General features: G+C 46.3%; 1 protein-coding gene across 2 annotated transcripts in view; it reads right to left on the bottom strand.

The window, feature by feature from the left end:
- Nucleotides 1-6,817, bottom strand: part of htt (huntingtin) — a 209,063-nt gene extending 202,246 nt beyond the window's left edge. For both annotated transcript variants that reach the window (XM_067982438.1, XM_067982439.1), the window contains exon 1: nt 6,498-6,817. In XM_067982438.1, the coding sequence (XP_067838539.1) occupies nt 6,498-6,586 (89 nt within the window). In that variant the 5' untranslated portion in view covers nt 6,587-6,817. The remainder of the gene's footprint in view (nt 1-6,497) is intronic.
- Nucleotides 6,818-20,045: the final 13,228 nt, after the last annotated feature.

Genomic DNA, 20,045 nt, shown 5'->3' with positions numbered 1-20,045 from the left:
TCCCTCTAGCTTGTATCGTCAGCAAATTTGGATACATTACACTCGGTCCCTTCATCTAAGTCATTAATATAGATTGTAAATAGCTGAGGCCACAGTACTGACCCTTGCGGCATTGCACTAGTAACAGCCTGCCAAGCTGAAAAGGACTTGTTTATCCCTACTCTGTTTTCCGTCCATTAACCAATGCTTTATCCGTGCTAATATATTACCCTCAACCCCATGAGCCCTTATCTTGTGCACCATTGACCAGAAACTTAACTGGACCAGCCATATAAATACTTTGGCTACAAGAGCAGGTCAGAGGCTGGGTATTCTGCAGCGAGTGACTCACCTCCTGACTCCCCAAAGCCTTTCCACCATCTACAAAGCACAAGTCAGGAGTGTGATGGAATACTCTCCACTTGCCTGGATGAGTGCAGCTCCAACAACACTCGAGAAGCTCGTCACCATCCAGGACGAAGCAGCCCGCTTGATTGGCACCCCATCCACCACCCTAAACATTCACTCCCTTCACCACCGGCGCACAGTGGCTGCAGTGTGTACCATCCACAGGATGCACTGCAGCAACTCGCCAAGGCTTCTTCGACAGCACCTCCCAAACCCGCAACCTCTACCACCTAGAAGGACAAGAGCAGCAGGTACATGGGAACACCACCACCTGCTCGTTCCCCTCCAAGTCACACACCATCCTGACTTGGAAATATATCGCCGTTCCTTCATGGTCGCTGGGTCAAAATCCTGGAACTCCCTTCCTAACAGCACTGTGGGAGAACCTTCATCACACGGACTGCAGCGGTTCAAGGCGGCGGCTCACCACCACCTTCTCAAGGGCAATTAGGGATGGGCAATAAATGCTGGCCTTGCCAGCAACGCCCACATCCCACGAACGAATAAAAAAAACCTTGTGGCACCTTATCGAATGCCTTTTGAAAATCCAAATATACTACATCCACTGGTTCCCCTTTTTCTACCCTGCTAGTTACATCCTCAAAAGGACTAATAAATTTGTTAAACACGATTTCCCTTTCATAAAGCCATGTTGACTCTGCCTAATCATATTATGATATTCTAAGTGCCCTGTTACCACTTCCTTAATAATGGATTCCAGCATTTTTCCCGAAGACTGATGTCAGGCTAACTGGCCTGTAGTTCTCCCTCATTTCTTGAACAGCAGTGTTACATTTGCTACCTTCCAATCCATTGGGACCATTCTAGAATCTAGGGAATTTTGGAAGATTACAACCAATGCATCCAATTTTGGAAGATTACAACCAATGCACCCTAAGATGTAGGCCATCAGGTCCAGGGGATTTGTCGGCTTTTGGTCCCATTAATTTCACCAGTACTTTTTCTTCACTAATCTTAATTACTTTAAGTTCCTCAATCTCATTAGATCCTTGGCTCCCCACTCTTTCTGGTAGGTTTTTTTGTGTCTTCAACTATGAAGACAGATACAAAATATTTGTTTAACGGCTCTGCCATTTCGTTATTCCCCGTTATAATTTATCTAGTCTCAGCCTCTAAGGAACATAAGAAATAGGAGCAGGAATAGGCCATACGGCCCCTCGAGCCTGCTCTGCCATTCATTTAGATCATGGCTGATCTTCGACCTCAGGTCCACTTTCCCGCCCGATCCCCACATCACTTGAGTCCCCGACAGTCCAAAAATCTATCTAATGCAGCCTTGAATATACTCAATGACTCATGTTTACTTTCACTACTTTCTTCCTTTTTACATACTTGTAGAAGCTTTTACAATCCGTTTTTATATTTCTTGCACGTTTACTCTCATTCTATTTTTTCCCTTATTTTTTGGTCATCCTTTGCTGGTTTCTAAAACTCTCCCAATCCTCAGGCTTACTACTCTTTTAATCTAATACTATCCTTAACTTCTTTAGTTAGCCATGGATGGATCACTTTTCCGGTGGAATTTTTATTTCTCAACAACATTGAATGTATATTCATTGAGAATTATGAAATATTTCTTTAAATGTTCACCATTGCTTGTCTACCATCATATCTTTTAATCTAATTTCCCAATCTACCTTTGCCAACTCGCCCCTCATACCTATGTAATTGGCTTTAAGTTTAAGACTCTCGATTCTGACTTAAGTACCTCAATCTCGAACTCAATGTGAAATTCTATCATATTATGATCATTCTTCCCCAGAGGATCCCTTACTGCTAGATTACTATTTAACCCTGTCTCATTACACAAGAAAAGATCTAAAATAGCCTGTTCCCTGGTTGGTTCCACGACGTGTTGTTCTAGGAAACTGTCTCTAATGCATTCCATGAACTCGTCCTCCAAACTACTTTTGACAATTTGATTTGCCCAGTTTATATGAAGATTAAAGTCCCCACGATTATTGCATTATCTTTGTTACAAGCTTCTCTTATTTCTTGATTAATCCTCTGTCCAACAGTATAACTGTTAGGGGGTCTATAAACTACTCCCATCAGTGTTTTCTGCCCCATGTTATTTCTTATCTCCACCCATAATGATTCTGCTTCCTAATCTTCCGAGTCAAGATCCTTTCTCACCACTGACCTTAGGTCATTCTTTATCAGGGCTACCCCACCCCCCCCTCCCTTTTCGAAAAGACAGACAAAATGGAAAAGTCAAGTACCCTGGAATATTTAGTTGCCAACCTTGGTCACCTTGCAATCACATCTCAGTAATGGCTACTAGATCAAACCCATTCATCTCTATTTGTGCCATTCATTCATTGTTACAAATGCTTTGCACATTTAGATAAAGCACCTTCAATTTTAACTTTTTACTATTTTACCCTGATTTAACCTGGTCATCCAGTTGGTTGAGGGATAAATATTGGCCAGGACACCGGTGAGAACTCCCCTGCTCTTCTCCGAAATAGTGGCCGTGGGATCTTTTACATCCACTTGAGAGCACAGTTTAATGTCTCATGTGAAAAACAGCACCTCTGACAGTGCAGCGCACTCTCAGTACTGCACTGGAGTACTGCATTTTGTGCTCATGTCTCTTGAGTGAGACTTGAACCCACGACCTTCTGACTCAGAGGCAAGAGTGCTAGCAACTGAGCCACGGCTGACACCTTAAAGTACGTTGTGGTCAGTAGGTTACTAATCTTTCCCATGCAACATTAATTTACATTCACTATGGTCATATATCCTCCCAGGCAAAATACTTTTGTTACATTAGCTCATGAAAGAAAATAATTAAAAAGTCACAAGTGCAGTGCAAGGCATATTGTTCCTAGCCTTGCAATCCAGAAAAAGTGAATATATATTAAAAATACTGGGGCCCGGTCCTCATCTAGCCATCTGGATGGTCCATTCATTCTGTGACACTTTCTAGAAATCTGATTGGCCCATGTGCTATTATTCTTCTAGAGAATTGACAAGTCTGTGATTTTAAAATTCTCATCCTTGTTTTCAAATCCCTCCATGGCCTCGCCCCACCTCCCTATCTCTGCAACCTCCTCCAGCCCTACAACCTTCAGAGATCTCTGCGCTCCTCTAACTCTGGTCTGTTGCGCACCCTGATTTTCATTACTCCACCACTGGCAGCCGTGCCTTCAGCTGTCTAGGCCCTAAGTTCTGGAATTCCTTCCCCAATCCTCTCTGCCTCTCTCCCCTCCTTTAAGACACTCCTTAAAAGCTACCTTTTTGACCAAACATTTAGTCACCTGTCCTAATATCTCCTTATGTGGCTCGCTATCAAAATGTAATGATAGTGGTTTTTTTTAATTCATTCTGGCGATATGGGTGTCGCTAGCAAGACCAGCATTTGTTTCCCCATCCCTAGTTGCCCTTGAGAAAGTGGTGGTGGGCCGCCATCTTGAACCGCTGCAGCCAGTGTGGTGAAGGAACTCCCACGGTGCTGTTAGGTAGCGAGTTCCAAGATATTGACCCAATGATGATTAAGGAACGTTAAGATGTACAGATCTGATATGGTGAGTTGATCGTAAGCTTAAACTTTTTAAACAAATGCAATGGAACAAAAATGATAAAAGTCAAACTGCAGATTTCTATACAACTGGGGTTAAGAAAAATGCCTTGCCAAGAAACAACGTAACTATTCAGAATAGAATCAGTATCGGGTCTTCCTCTTGTTCCTTGGCTTCAGTACAGATCAGGATTTACTAGTGGCAACAAGTTAAATAATCTCAACCACTGTGGTTGGTTACAGAATACCACAACATGCAAAATCAAGGTGACAGGATTTAGAGATTGTATCTTCCTGCCCCTAGCCCAGTGAGCAATGCTGCAAGAGATCCTTTTATCCTGTAACTAAATTTCCATAAAGTCCATACAAGAGACAAACGCTGCTGTACCACAGTGCCCTACACATAATGTTAAGACTCTCGTCAGATGTCAATAGTTGTTACACCCTTAAACTTACATCACATCCACACCACTCATCATCCTAACAATCACTGGCAAACATCCCAGGTATCTATCCCCTGCAAAGAATAAAGCATTAGCAGAAGCCCAATTAAGCAAAAAAAAGATTATCCATAAATAAGAATACTGGAAGTGAGCTAATGGCAGTAATTCCATTTGTTTCTCACAGGGTTACCTGAACTCTTTAATGCACTGTATCTCACGCCCCAGTATCTATTATTACTGACATCAAGCACTAGTAGTATAATGCATCCACTTGTCATGGGTTTATAAACAAGCCTGCAAAATTGTGGTACATTTATTCATGTACAATATTCAAGGTACAATATTTTAAAAAGCCAGCAAAAATTATTTTCCTGGAAAAATACCTACCTTACAAGACTTTAGCGTGTTAAATAACACAGAGCTGGGAACAAACATTAAAAATGGGCCTGAATTTGCTATCAAACTAATGGCGCTCAGACAATTAATGTGTAAATCGTCCAGCAGCTTGTGGTGAGGAAGAGATACGCCGTGAATTGCGAATCATCATAAGTTGCTGGACAAATCCGCCGTTAGCTTAGCGAAAACGGCAGCTCGCACTTAAACTCCCTGTCAGTTTCAAGAAGTTGTTGCATTTGAACATTAATTGCCAATTAAACTCTCCACAGAAAGTTAGGGCTGGTACTTAACAATGTAAGGACCCTTTTAAAGACTATATTTACATTCCTGCAATACCACTTAACCTCTCCAGCTCAGAAAGGGAACAATAAACTCTGGAGTCTCATTCCTACAGGTAGTAAATTGTTCTTGTCCTTAAATCTAATTGGGGTTAAGTAGATAGGCTGTTGGCCCTGTCGTTCACAAGGTCCCAGATACCCCCACTGCCCTCACTATCAGCCACACAAATGCATCGTTATCAGCTAGCACTTCCAGTGCAAAAAATTTGGGACTGAAGGGGTGAGGAAAAAAGCCTAACTGATGATATCCCGCTCCAGCAAATTCTGGGCCACTAATTGACATTCTTTTGCATTTTATCAGCTCTCAATGAGGTGGGAATGGGGGTTGTCCCATCCTAATATCCCACCCCCACTCCACTTATCATCCACCACCTTTCACCCTTTTCCAGCTGTTTAAAAAAAATAAACCCGATATTGCCTATTAAACCCAGTGTCTGTAACAAATATCTCTGGTCTTGACCTGTTCTCTCCACAACCCCAGTTTTTAGTCACTCCAATAAACCGGTAGTTTTCTACCTTCAAATACAGACGCACTCCCAGGGAAACAATTATCTTAAAGATTATAACAAGAACACAAAATACTAGAAACACTCAGCAAGTCAGTCAGCATCCATGGGGAGAACAGACAATTTAAGGTTTCAGGTGTAGAACCTTCATCAGACATTAACTTGTTTTTTTTGTCTCCATTAGTGCTCACTGACCTGCTGAATGTTTACGGCACTCTATTTTTGTTTCAGATTTCTAGCATTTGCAGTTTGTTTATTTTCTTGCTCTCCTCCCCAACCACGCGAAAGAAAGCATCGGCCATCCAAAGGAAAACAGTGCCATCAATGTAGGAGGCATATTGCGTACAGCACACCAACAGAAACAATGTCAACAAATACAGAAATCCGGTGACAAAGGGACAGAAGCAGGATCACCGCAGACTCCCTGGAATCCCCCTCAGACTCCCAGGTACAACGTGTCTGTATCTATGTGCGTGTGTGCAACTGTGTGTGCGCAAAACTGTGTTTATGTGTATCTGTCTGTGTTATGTGTATGTGTTTGTATCTGTATGCGCTTGTGTGTATATGTAATATATAAAATGTGTGTATTTGTGTGTCTGTATGTGGCTGTATCGGTGTGTGCGCGCCTGTGTGTATATATATATAAATAAAATGTGTGTATTTGTGTGTCTGTTTTATGTATATGTGTTGGTATCTGTGTGTATTATATATGTGTGTGCGCGCCTGTATATATAATATATAAAATGTGTGTGTATTTGTGTGGCAGTATCGGTGTGCGTGCGTCTGTGTACATAAAATGTGTGCATTTGTGTGTGTGTGTATATATAATATATAAAATGTGTGAGTTTGTGTGTAGGTCTCATTTCTGGGTCTGTTTACTCACTGTTTCTGCCCCGGCTCCTCGCTGGACGGTCCCTGCTGGAATGACTTTAGTGACTCGAAGGCCTTCATCAGTTTCTCCATGGTTGCCATTTTATTAGGGAGAGAAAAAAAATGTTGTTATGGTAGGGGGGGGGAGGGGGGTGTGAGGAGAGGAGATCGGTAATCTTACTCCTTACAAAGGGGATTTTAATTCGAGATACAAACACACTAAGACCACCACTCTGTGCCGGTGCGTGTTGGCGGGTCCGGAGCTTCGACCCACGGCGCGCACACCAACCGAACCGTCAGCTGTTGCCAAGCTCGGCGTCCACCGCCATCTTACTGAGGAAATAGCCCACAATCCGTCACGTGCAATCTAACCTGACAGCGCAGCTTGCCCCGCCCCGCCTACCGATTGACGGCCATGCTGACCAATCCAACATCGGCCTTGGTTCCTTTTAGACCAATGATCATGGTTTGGGGGCGGGACGGAAGGGAAGCAACATGCAACCTAACCTGTCGCCGCAGCCAACGACGCACCGCCCCGCCAACTGATTGATGGCCATGCTGGCCAATCGACGATCGGTCTTGGGTCTTTTAGACCAATGATGATTGTTGGGGGAGGGGGGGCGGGACAGCATTGAAGAAGGTCCTTGCCTGACCATGCAACCAAACCTGACGGCGCCAGCCTAACCCGCCCCGCCCCGCCCCGCCAGCTGATTGATGGCAACATTGACCAATCCGCAATCGGACTGGAGTCTGTTAGACCAATGATGGTGGTTGGAGGCGGGACCGAAAAGGAGCAGGACCTAATCTGACCATGCAACCTAACCTGACGGCGCAACCAACCCCGTTTGTGGGCCGAAACGCTTGAATGACGGCTGTTGAGACCAATCAAAAATCAGATTCTAATTCCCTTGCAGCCAATGAACAGGAGGGTAGGGCGGGCGGTTCGGTTTCTGGTCAATGTGAGGTTGAGTTGGGAAATGCTCAATGGAGATAGATCCATGGTAATGGATTGTTTGTGTCAGGTGCTGATGGGGTAAATGAGGGGTGGTGCACTGGGGATTTTCAGAGTGGAAATAGATCAGCCGTACAGATCAGGAAGGTTGTGCGTTCAGTCCCCAATGTGTGCTAAATTTCGGGGGTTCTGTAGGTAACACCTCCCTATCTGAACACGGTGATTGCCTTGGCAATGGGCAGTTGCAAAGAATGTCTGTAATCACCATGTATTGTTCTGTGATTTATAAATGCTTAGGGTTCAAGGAGTTCCTGACATTTACCTGAGGAAGGAGGAAGCCTCCGAAAGCTTGTAAATTTCAAATAAAATCGTTGGACTATAACTTGGTGTTGTAAAATTGTTTACAATTGTCAACCCCAGTCCATCACCGGCATCTCCACATCATGGCTACCATCGACACCACAAACTGCCGGCTCACAGTGGAAAGGATATCCAAGAAGATCGCACATATAGACACAGACATCCAGTTTTTACAGAGCTGCAAGAAAGCAGACAAGATCCCGAAAGGACTCCAGATCACGAACCCACTCAGGTCCACATACAACTCGGATTACGCTGAGAGACTCTGCCGTCGTACCTCTCGCACACTCCACGACCATCTCGTACACCAACTCTACAGCAGACGCCGCAACCTCGAAACTAAGATAGAGTCCATACTCACATCATAAATTACAGACAACACAGAAACAGGCCATTCGGCCCAACTGGTCTATGCCGGCGTTTATGCTCCACACGAGCCTCCTCCCTTCATCTAACCCCATCTGCGTGTCCTTCTATAATAAAAACAGAAAATGCTGGAAACGCTCAGCAAGTGAGGCAGTGTCGGTGGAGAAAGAAACAGGGTTAACGTTTCAGGTTGAAGACCTTTCAAACGTTAACTCTGTTTCTTTCTCCACAGATGCTGCCTCACTTGCTGAGCATTTTCTATTTTCATTTCAGATTTTCAGCATCTGCAGTATTTTGCTTTTGATTCAGCATAACCTATTCCTTTCTCCCTCGTGCTTATCTGGCTTTATGCATTCCGTGCTATTTGCCTCCACTACTCCTTATGGTACCGCATTCCACATTCTTACCACTCCTTATCGGATTTATTAGTGACAATTATATTTATGACCCCTAGTTTTAGATTCCCCCACTAACCTATCAAACCCCTTCATAATTTTAAAGACCTCTATTAGGTCACCCCTCAGCCTTCAGTATAACATAGATTAACATAGAATGTACAGCACGGAAACAGGTCATTCGGCCCAATAGGTCCATGCCGGTGTTTATGCTCGACATGAGCCTCCTCCCACCCTCCTTCATCTAACCCTATCAGCATATCCTTCTATTCGTTTCTCCCTCGTGTTTATCTAGCTTCCCCTTAAATGCACCATAGCCTACATTGCACCAGCAATCATACTCCAAGGTACCACATCAAAGGCTGCTACACAAAATAAGAGCTCACGGTGTAGGGGGGGTAACATATTAGCATGGATAAAGGATTGATAAGCTAACAGGAAACAGGGAGTAGGCATAAATGGGTCATTTTCAGCTTGGCAAGATGTAACGAGTGGAGTGCCACAGGGATCAGTGATGGGGCCTCAACTATTTACAATCTATATCAATCACTTGGATGAAGGGACCGAATGTATGGTTGCTAAATTTGCTAATGACACAAAGGTAAGTAGGAAAGTAAGTTGTGAAGAAGACATAAGAAGTCTGCTGAGGGATATAGACAGGTTAAGAGAGTGGGCAAAAAATTAGCAGATGGAGTATAATGTGGGATAATGTGAACTTGTCCACTTTGGCAGGAGGAATAGAAATGCAGTATATTATTTAAATGGAGAGAGATTGGAGAACTCTGAGGTACATGAATCACAAAAAGTGATCAGGAAGGCAAATGGAATGTTGTCATTTATTGCAAGGGGAATGGACTATAAAAGTAGAGATTTTTTGCTACAGTTGTACAGAGCATTGGTGAGACCATTTCTAGAATACTGTGTGCAGTTTTGGTCTCCTTATTTAAGAAAGGACATAACTGCTTTAGAGGCAGTTCAAAGAAAGTTCGCTCAAGTGATTCTTGGGATGAGGGGGTTATCTTATGAGGAAAGGTTGGACATTGGAGTTTAGAAGAATGAGAGGTGATCTTATTGAAACAACTAAGATCCTGAGGGGACTAGACGGGGTAGATGCTGAGAGGATATTTCCCCTTGTGAAAGAGACTAGAACTAGGGGCCACAGTTTAAAAATAAGGGGTCTCCCATTTAAGACGGAGATGAGGAGAAATTTTTTCTCTCAGAGGGTCGTGAGTCTGTGGAACTCCCTTCCCCAGAGAGCGGTGGAGGCAGGGTCATTGAATATTTTTAAGGCTGAGTTAGATAGATTCCTGATTAACAAGGGAGTCAAAGGTCATAGTAGGTAGACAGGAAAGTAGGGTTGAGGTCACAATCAGATCAGCCATGATCTTATGAAATGGCTGAGCAAGGTCGAGGGGCCAAATGGCCTACTCCTGCTCTTAATTCTTATGTTCGTATGTATGTTCATATGTAGGACATGATTAGGCAGTATCAAATGCCAGTTCTTTCTTCCTATCTCATACCGGATGTAGATAAGGTGCTACAATGGCCTCAGCACCTCTGGGCATATCACTGTGAAGCCTCCTCCCCACCACTCTTTCCTTCCACCCCCCCTCCCCAACCCTCATTTCGAACACGAGATCTACCTCTACTCCCTCCAAACTCAGCACCGTAGTGCATCGTTCTAATGCTCCAATGCTTGCTGACATTGTCAATGACTCCTTTCCTCACGATCTGTTCTTCCAGCCTTCAACAATGCTGTCACCAACCCCTCCGTCCTCTCCAATTATCAATATCTACAGATCATTCTGGCATAGATAGCAAATTTACTGAGGACACAAAAATAGGGCATTTGGCGAACAGCAAGGTGGACTGTTAAAAGACAAAGACGAGTTGGCAGATTGGGCAATTTTATTCAAAGAAGTGTAAGTTTGTTCATTTTGGGGGGAAAACAAAGAATGGGAGCGTAGAAAGATGCTGACAGGTGCAGGAGGAGCAGGGAGACCTTGAGGTTAGAAAGAAAGAAATCGCATTTATACGCAGTGGCACCTTTCACCACCTCAGGATGTTCCAAAGCACTTCACAGACAATGAAGTACTTTTCAGCCTTCCATAATTGGTACCACACCCGGCAACAAATTTATGCACTGAGCTACCGGGTAACAGAGAACTTTTATAAGTTCATATCTGTATGAATTGTTCCAGAGGATCCCAACCACACCATTACCATCTTTTACAAAATGGTTTCCATTGAACTGCCTTCTTGAGCTCCCCTGATGGCTGAGTGATTTATCCAGTGAGAGCTGAGCCATTCACACTGGGAAAGTCCTAGTTCTGATCCCTGGGCTGTGCAGAATTAGCCGTCCTCAGTTTGCTTCAATGCCCTTCGATTAAGGAGGCAGAACATTAGCCAGGGTTCTCGTTCCTGATTGCTGCTCTGCAACCCCTGCAGGAAGTGCCCATGTAGATATCATCCGAGGCCAAGATTGGCCCTTAGCTGTGATGCCCCCCAAATCTAAATAGTTTGCCACACTGACGGTCGAGGCTCACGCCTGAAGAGTGGACTAAGTGCTAGAGGGTGACCAAAGAAACATACTCCCAACGAAGGGGTCAATGCCCACAGGAAGAGGAGAAGAAATTGACGCAAAAATATAGGCAAGAAAATAAAAACTGCTTTCAAGAGGAACCGTTCAGAAAGTCTGCTTTTCCTGTTTGCGGAAGGTGAAGTAGGGACGAGCTGGGGCAGTCATAAAAAGACTGGTACAGCCACGTGTGAGATGGGGAAGTGATTGCACACGCACACATCACTGTTTAAAAATAAATGTTGCAATCAAAAAGCAGATTTACGCCATTCGGTTTTCGATTATCAAAATAACTGGCCGGTTCAAAATCAGGCTCCCTAACTGATAACAGTTATGGTTCAGTAGGATTTCACGTTGTGTGCTAGTGAACTAATGCTAGAAAGAAAGATTTGCACTTATATAGCATCTTTCACGACCTCAGGTCGTCCCAAAGCATTTTACAGCCAATTAAGTATTATTGAAGTGTATTCACTGTTGTAATGTAGGAAACATGGCAGCCAATTTGCACCCAGCAAGCTCCCACAAACAGCAATGTGATTATGATCAGATTATCTGTTTTAGTGATTTTGGTTTAGGGATAAATATTGGCCAGGACACCAGGGAGAACTGCCCTGCTGTTCTTCGAAATAGCGGCTGTGGGATGTTTTACATCCACCCGAGAGGGCAGATGGAGCCTCGGTTGAAATCTCATCCGAAAGACAGTACCTCTAACAGTGCAGGACTCCCTCAATACTGCACTGGGAATATCAGCCTGGATTACATGTTCAAGTCCCTGGAGTGGACTTCAACATGTCTACAATGTAGACATGTTCAAATTGAAACTGAACCATGCGACCCCGAAGAGCAGTGCGTAGGAGGATAATTAGGCTGATTCCCAGTTTCAGAGGACTGAGTTATAAGACCATAAGAGACAGGAACAGTAGACCATTCGGCCCCTCGAGCCTGCTCTACCATTTAATGAGATCATGGCTGATCTGATTTTTACCTCAGCTCCACTTTCCCACCCTTTCCCCATATCCTTTGACTCCCTTGCTGATCAAAAATTTGTCTAACTCAGCCTTGAACGTATTCAATGACTCAGCCTCCACGGCTTTTTGGGGTAAAGAATTCCAAAGATTCACAACCCTCTGGGAGAAGAAATTCCTCCTCATTTCCATCTTAAACGGGCGACCCCTTATTCTGAGACTATGCCCCCTAGTTTTAGATTCCCCCATGAGGGGTAACATCCTCTCAGCATCTACCCTATCGAGTCCCCTCAGGATCTTGTATGTTTCAATAAGATCTCCTCTCATTCTTCTAAACTCCAATGAGTATAGACCCAACCTGTTCAATCTTTCCTCATAAGACAACCCTTCCATACCCAGAATCAACCTAGTGAACCTTCTCTGAACTGCCTCCAATGCAAGTATGTCCTTCCTTAAATAAGGGCACTAGAACTGTACGCAGTACTCCAGGTGTGGTCTCACCAGCACCCTGTACAGTTGGAGCATGACTTCCCTGCTTTTATACTCCATCCCCCTAGAAATAAAGGCCAATATTCCGTTTGCCTTTCAGATTACCTGCTGCACAATGTTGACTTTTTGTGTTTCATGTACGAGGACACCCAGATCCCTCTGTACCGCAGCATTTTGTAGTATTTCTGCATTCAAATAATATTTTGCTTATTTATTTTTCCTCCCAAAGTGGATGACTTCACATTTTCCCACATTATATTCCATCTGCCAAATTTTTGCCCATTCACTTAACCTATCAATATCCCTTTGCAGACACTGTCCTCATCGCAACTTGCTTTTCCACCTATCTTTGTATCATCAGCAAATTTAGCCACAAGACACTCTGTTCCTTCATCCAATCATTGATATATACTGTAAATAGTTGAGGTCCTAGCACTGATCACTGTGGCACCCCAGGGATCAGTGCTGAGGTAAAGGGTAAGTCATGTCAGGACAGCCCAGCCCCGTGTTATGCTCTTCCTGCTCTATGTGGGAAATCAGGGACCCTTCCGGTGTCCCTGATGACCATGTGTGCGGGAAATGTATCCAGCTGCAGCTACTGACAAACCGCATTGCGGCACTGGAGCTGCGGATGGATTCATTATGGAGCATTCGCGATGCTGAGAACGTCGTGGATAGCACGTTTAGTGAGATGGTCACACCGCAGGTAAAGGTTGTACAGGCAGGAAGTAATTGGGTGACCACCAGGCAGAGTAAGAGGAGCAGGCAGGCAGTGCAGTGGTCCCCTGTGGCCGTCCCTTTACAACCACCCTCTGTCTTCTGTCGTCAATCCAATTTTGTATCCAATTGGCTACCTCACCTTGGATCCCATGAGATTTAACCTTATGTAACAACCTACCATGCGGTACCTTGTCAAATGCTTTGCTGAAGTCCATGTAGACCATGTCTACTGCACAGCCCTCATCTATCTTCTTGGTTACCCCTTCAAAAAACTCAATCAAATTCGTGAGACATGATTTTCCTCTCACAAAACCATGCTGACTGTTCCTAATTAGTCCCTGCCTCTCCAAATGCCTGTAGATCCTGTCCCTCACAATACCCTCTAACAACTTACCCACTACAGATGTCAGGCTCACCGGTCTGTAGTTCCCAGGCTTTTCCCTGCCGCCCTTCTTAAACAAAGGCACAACATTTGCTACCCTCCAATCTTCAGGCACCTCACCTGTAGCGGTGGATGATTCAAATATCTCTGCGAGGGGACCCGCAATTTCCTCCCTAACCTCCCATAACGTCCTGGGATACATTTCATCAGGTCCCGGAGATTTATCTACCTTGATGCGCGTTAAGACTTCCAGCACCTCCCTCTCTGTAATATGTACACTCCTCAAGACATCACTATTTATTTCCCCAAGTTCCCTAACATCCATGCCTTTCTCAACCGTAAATACCGATGTGAAATATTCATTCAGGATCTCACCCATTTCTTGTGGTTCCGCACATAGATGACCTTGTTGATCCTTAAGAGGCCCTACTCTCTCCCTAGTTACCCTTTTGCCCTTTATGTATTTGTAGAAGCTCTTTGGATTCACCTTTGCCTGATCTGCCAAAGCAATCTCATATCCCCTTTTTGCCCTCCTGATTTATCTCTTAACTCTACTCCGGCAATCTCTATACTCTTCAAGGGATCCACTTGATCCCAGCTGCCTATGCATGTCATATGCCTCCTTCTTCTTTTTGACTAGTGCCTCAATCTCCCGAGTCATCCAAGGTTCCCTACTTCTACCAGCCTTGCCCTTCACTTTATAAGGAATGTGCTTACCCTGAACCCTGGTTAACACACTTTTGAAAGTCTCCCACTTACCAGACGTCCCTTTGCCTGCCAACAGACTCTCCCAATCAACTTCTGAAAGTTCCTGTCTAATACCATCAAAATTGGCCTTTCCCCAATTTAGAATTGTAACTTTTGGGCCAGACCTATCCTTCTCCATAGCTATCTTAAAACTAATGGAATTATGATCACTTGTCCCAAAGTGATCCCTCACTAACACTTCTGTCACCTGCCCTTCCTTATTTCCCAAGAGGAGGTCAAGTTTTGCCCCCTCTCTAGTCGGGCCATCCACATACTGAATGAGAAATTCCTCCTGAATACACTCAACAAATTTCTCTCCATCCAAGCCCCTAATGCTATGGCTGTCCCAGTCAATGTTGGGAAAGTTAAAGTCCCCTACTATTACCACCCTATTTTTCTTGCAGCTGTCTGTAATCTCCTTACATATTTGCTCCTCAATTTCCCGTTGACTATTTGGGGGTCTGTAGTACAATCCTATCAAAGTGATCTCTCCCTTCTTATTTTTCAGTTCTACCCATATAGACTCAGTGGGCGAACCCTCGGATATATCCCCTCTCACTACTGCCGTGATGTTCTCCCTAATCAAGAACGCAACTCCCCCTCCTCTCTTACCTCCTGCTCTATCTTTCCTATAGCATCTGTACCCTGGAACATTGAGCTGCCAGTCCTGCCCCTCCCTTATCCATGTTTCAGTAATAGCTATAACATCCCAGTCCCATGTACCCATCCATGCCCTGAGTTCATCTGCCTTGCCCATCAGACTTCTTGCATTGAAATAAATGCAGTTTAATCTGGACTTCCCTTGGTCTTTGCCCTGCTTTCTCAGACCATCTGTCCGGTCATGTTCTGTAAGAGGATAACTAGGGAAAAAATAGGGCCCATTAGGGACAAAAATGGCAAGCTGTGTGTGGAGCTGGCAGATGTCGGAGGGGTTCTAAATTAATTTTTTGCATCTGTTTTCACTATGGAGAAGGACGACGTAGACATAGAAATACGGCAGGGGGACTGTGATATACTCGAACATATTAACATCGAGCGGGAGGAGGTATTGGCGGTTTTAGCAGGCCTAAAAATGGATAAATCCCCAGGCCCGGACGAAATGTATCTCAGGCTACTGTGTGAGGCAAAGGAGGAGATTGCGGGGGCTCTAACACATATATTCAGAACTTCTCTGGCCACAGGGGATGTGCCAGAGGACTGGAGAACCGCTAATGTAGTACCATTATTCAAGAAGGGGAGTAGGGAAAAACCGGGGAACTACAGGCCAGTGAGCCTAACATCAGTGGTAGGAAAATTATTGGAAAAAATTCTGAAGGACAAAATTAGTCTCCACTTGGAGAAGCAAGGATTAATCAGGGATAGTCAACATGGCTTTGTCAAGGGAAGATCATGTCTGACTAATTTGATTGAATTTTTTGAGGGGGTGACTAGGCGTGTGGATGAGGGTAACGCAGTGGATGTGGTATACATGGATTTCAGTAAGGCCTTCGATAAAGTCCCCCACAGGAGACTGGTCAAGAAGGTACGAGCCCATGGAATCCAGGGTGCCTTGGCACTTTGGATACAAAACTGGCTTAGTGGCAGAAGGCAGAGGGTGATGGTCGAAGGTTGTTTTTGTGACTGGAAGCCTGTGGCCAGTGGGGTACCACAGGGATCGGTGCTGGGTCCCTTGCTGTTTGTGGTCTACATTAATGACTTGGATATGAATGTAAAAGGTATGATCAGTAAGTTCGCTGATGATACAAAAATTGGTAGGGTGGTAAATAGCGAGGAGGATAGCCTCAGTCTGCAGGACGATATAGATGGGTTGGTCAGATGGGCGGAACAGTGGCAAATGGAATTTAACCCGGAAAAGTGCGAGGCGATGCACTTTGGAGGGACTAACAAGGCAAGGGAATACACAATGAATGGGAGGACCCTAGGCAAGATAGAGGGTCAGAGGGATCTTGGTGTGCAAGTTCACAGATCCCTGAAGGCGGCGGAACAGGTAGATAAGGTGGTAAAGAAGGCATATGGGATACTTGCCTTTATTAGTCGAGGCATAGAATATAAGAGCAAGGAGGTTATGATGGAGCTGTATAAAACACTGGTTAGGCCACAGCTGGAGTACTGTGTGCAGTTCTGGTCGCCACACTACAGGAAGGATGTGATCGCTTTGGAGAGGGTGCAGAGGAGATTCACCAGGATGTTACCAGGGCTGGAGCGCTTCAGCTATGAAGAGAGACTGGGAAGATTGGGTTTGTTTTCCTTGGAGCAGAGGAGGCTGAGGGGGGACATGATTGAGGTGTACAAAATTATGAGGGGCACAGATAGGATGGATACTAAGGAGCTTTTTCCCTTCGTTGAGGGTTCTATAACAAGGGGACATAGATTCAAGGTAAAAGGCGGGAGGTTTAGAGGGGATTTGAGAAAGAACATTTTCACCCAGAGGGTGGTTGGAGTCTGGAACTCACTGCCTGAAAGGGTTGTGGAGGCAGGAACCCTCACAACATTCAAGAAGCATTTGGATGAGCACTTGAAATGCCATAGCATACAAGGCTACGGACCAAATGCTGGAATATGGGATTAGAGTAGACAGGGCTTGATGGCCGGCGCGGACACGATGGGCCGAAGGGCCTCTATCTGTGCTGTATAACTCTATGGGCCCGAATTTAGCAGGCCTGCGGGTTCCCAGCGGGTGGTCCTCCGGGAGCGTGGTCAACACGCTCGGCGAAATTAGTGGGTTGCCCACGCGATCGTAGCAGGCAACCCACTAATTGGAATCAATTACCTGCTCCTCCGGGGTCCACGGCGCTGGCCTGCGCGTCGGTCGGGCTGCGCATGCGCAGTACGATCTGTCAGCTGGAGGCTCTCTAGTTAAAGGGGCAGTCCTCCACTGACAGATGCTGCAACCAATGGGACAAATTGCAGCATGGAGCAGCCCAGGGGGAAGGCTGCTCCCAGTTTAATGATGCCTCACCCCAGGTATCATCAGATGGGGTGAGGAGGAGGGGGAGGACACAGATTTTCCCCCCGGCGGGCGGGAGGAAGCGGCCTGCCTCTGCCACCAAGAAGGCCTGGCTCGAGGTGGCAGAGGGGGTCACCTGCGCCACCAACATATCGCCCACCTGCATACAGTGCAGGAGGCGCTGCAATGACCGCAGTCGGTCAGCCGCAGTGAGAACACGTAGTCTTTCCCCTACACTCCGTCAGCCACAACACTGCCCCCACCCCACATCTCCTTCGGCACCGCCAACACTATTCTGTCACATCACCCTTCATACCCACTCACACCCCATCCTCATCTTACCTCCACCTACTCACCTCGCCAGTACTCACCCTGCCACTAACACGCAACCCACTCCTCATACAATCTCATTGCTCCATCCCATACTCACCCTCTCGTGCATCTCCCTCACAGCCAGCCTCACTCAACCTGCCACCACCTGTGCTGCAGCCACAGGGCATGCATCACATATGTGCAGTAGGCAGCGTAAGGCAAACGTCTCGTCAGCATGAAGGGGGTGCACAAGGGTGTCTGAGGGTTTGTCATGGGTGTTACCCATATTGAATTTCAGAGCAACAAACAGCACACATTATATTGACACCACCACTGCCATGTCTCCGCGAATCCTGTCCGTTGTGTCCAATAATGCCCGCTCCTGGGTATCACTATGAGGACCCACCACTGATGCCACCCATCGTGTTACTGCAGAGTAGGTGCAGGTGTATTTGCAGGGCTCGTCCGCGCAGACGACTGAGAGACATCGGCGGTGTAGCCGGCTGCACCCTGGAAGGATGCGGAGGAGAAGGTGTGGAGGGCAGTGGTGACTTTGCCAGCGACAGGTAAGCAGTTGGTGCTGGGGCCAGCCAGGAGCAGCTCGGCATGAAAGAGGCTGCAGATCTCCACGACTACATGTCGAGCGAATCTGCGCCTCCCTGTGCACTGCTGCTCGGAGAGGTCCGGGGAGCTGCGCCTCGGTCTGTGGACCCTGTGGCGAGGGTAGTGCCCTCTGCGACGCGTCTCTCTCTGCGGTAGCCCTCCCTCCTGCTGTGCAGGTGGGCGTGCAACAACACCGTGTTGGGGGGATCCACGTCCCTGCGGCGGACGGCGTGGACTGCGAGGCTGCTGGTGCTGGTTATGCTCTTCGTCCTCCGAGGGTCTCCACACACCACCCAACTGGCAGGTGTTGGTCTGAGGGGTTGTGCAGGGTAGGTGTGTGGTTCCTCGGACTGGGGCTGCGGTTTCGTGTCGGTCTGTCCTCTGGCTTGGCGGGGGGTGGTGGAGGGCAGGGGTTGCCCTATGTGACGCGGTGGCCTCCTGCGTGGGTGAGGGCTCTCCCCCGTGGAGCGCACCTTGGCACCTGCCACAGGCTGCTGGCTGCAACACGCCTGGTTGGAGGGAGACTGTTTCCCCCAGTGTGGGAAACTCACTGCCTTGAACCTAAAATCCCACACTTCCTCTTTTGACAGCTGCTTCAGCTCATTAACTGACCACAACGAGCAAGGTAAGTACTCTCAAGTGGAACCCCGCTGGCTTTAATTGCCTGCGGGATTCCCACCAGCGGGGCTTGCGCGCGCAGCCCCGCACGTCAGCGCGGTACCCGGAAGTGGCCGGGATTTCGGCGCGATCCGGTCACGTGACCGGAGATCGGGATTTTCGGGGCCACCCCGCTGGGAACCCGCCGGAAACACGCTCCTAAAATCGAGCCCTATGACTCTATGACTAGTTAAAGATTGCCATTTTGAAAATGACCTTTTTATCCTGACTCTTTGTTTTCTGTTAGTTCACCAATCCTCTATCCATGCCAGTATATTACCCCCAACACCATCAGCTCTTATCTTGTGCAGTAATCTTTTATGTGGCACCTTATCGAATGCCTTTTGGAAATCCAAATATACTGCATCCATTGGTTCCCCTTTATCCACCCTGCCCGTTACTTCCTCAAAGAACTCTAATAAATTTGTCAGACATGATTTCCCCTTCATAAAACCATGTTGACTCTCCTTGATTGTATTATGAGTCTCCAAATGTCCTGCTACTACTTCCTTAATAATGGATTCTAGCATTTTCCCAATGACAGATGTTAGGCTAACTGGTCTATAGTTACCTGCTTTCTGTCTCACTCCCTTCTTGAATAGGGGCGTTACGTTTACGGTTTTCCAATCCGCTGGGACCTTTCCAGAATCTAGTGAATTCTGGAAGATTACAACCATCTGGAAAGGTTAAAAAAAAACCTTGGACTCTGCAACTTGAAAGGAGGCGAATGCAGTATACAGTTGCGCCTGTTTACTTCCAACTCACTTAATTGCATATCCCGTTTTTCTGCAACCATTCCTCAAATGCTCAACACTTCCTATTGTGAAATTCTCAAGTATATGCTGCCCTTCGGCGACATCATCCGAAAACACGTCAGGTTCTACATATTACGCTGACACCCTGCTCTACCTCAACACCACCTCTCTCGACCCCTCCACTGCCTCTGTGTTGTCGCACTGCTTGCCCCACATTCTGGAAGACTGAGGCCCCGCCACAGGGCTCCATCCCTCTCCCTGGCCACTGTCTGAGGCTGAACCAGACTGTTCGCACCCTTGACCCTGAGATGAGCTTCCAACCCCAGATCCAGT

The sequence above is a fragment of the Heptranchias perlo genome, chromosome 4 (genome assembly GCF_035084215.1).
Source record: "Heptranchias perlo isolate sHepPer1 chromosome 4, sHepPer1.hap1, whole genome shotgun sequence".
In the NCBI taxonomy this organism is placed as follows: Eukaryota; Metazoa; Chordata; class Chondrichthyes; order Hexanchiformes; family Hexanchidae; genus Heptranchias; species Heptranchias perlo.
Note: the sequence above shows the minus strand (reverse complement) of the source record. Positions and strands in the feature narration are given on the sequence as shown.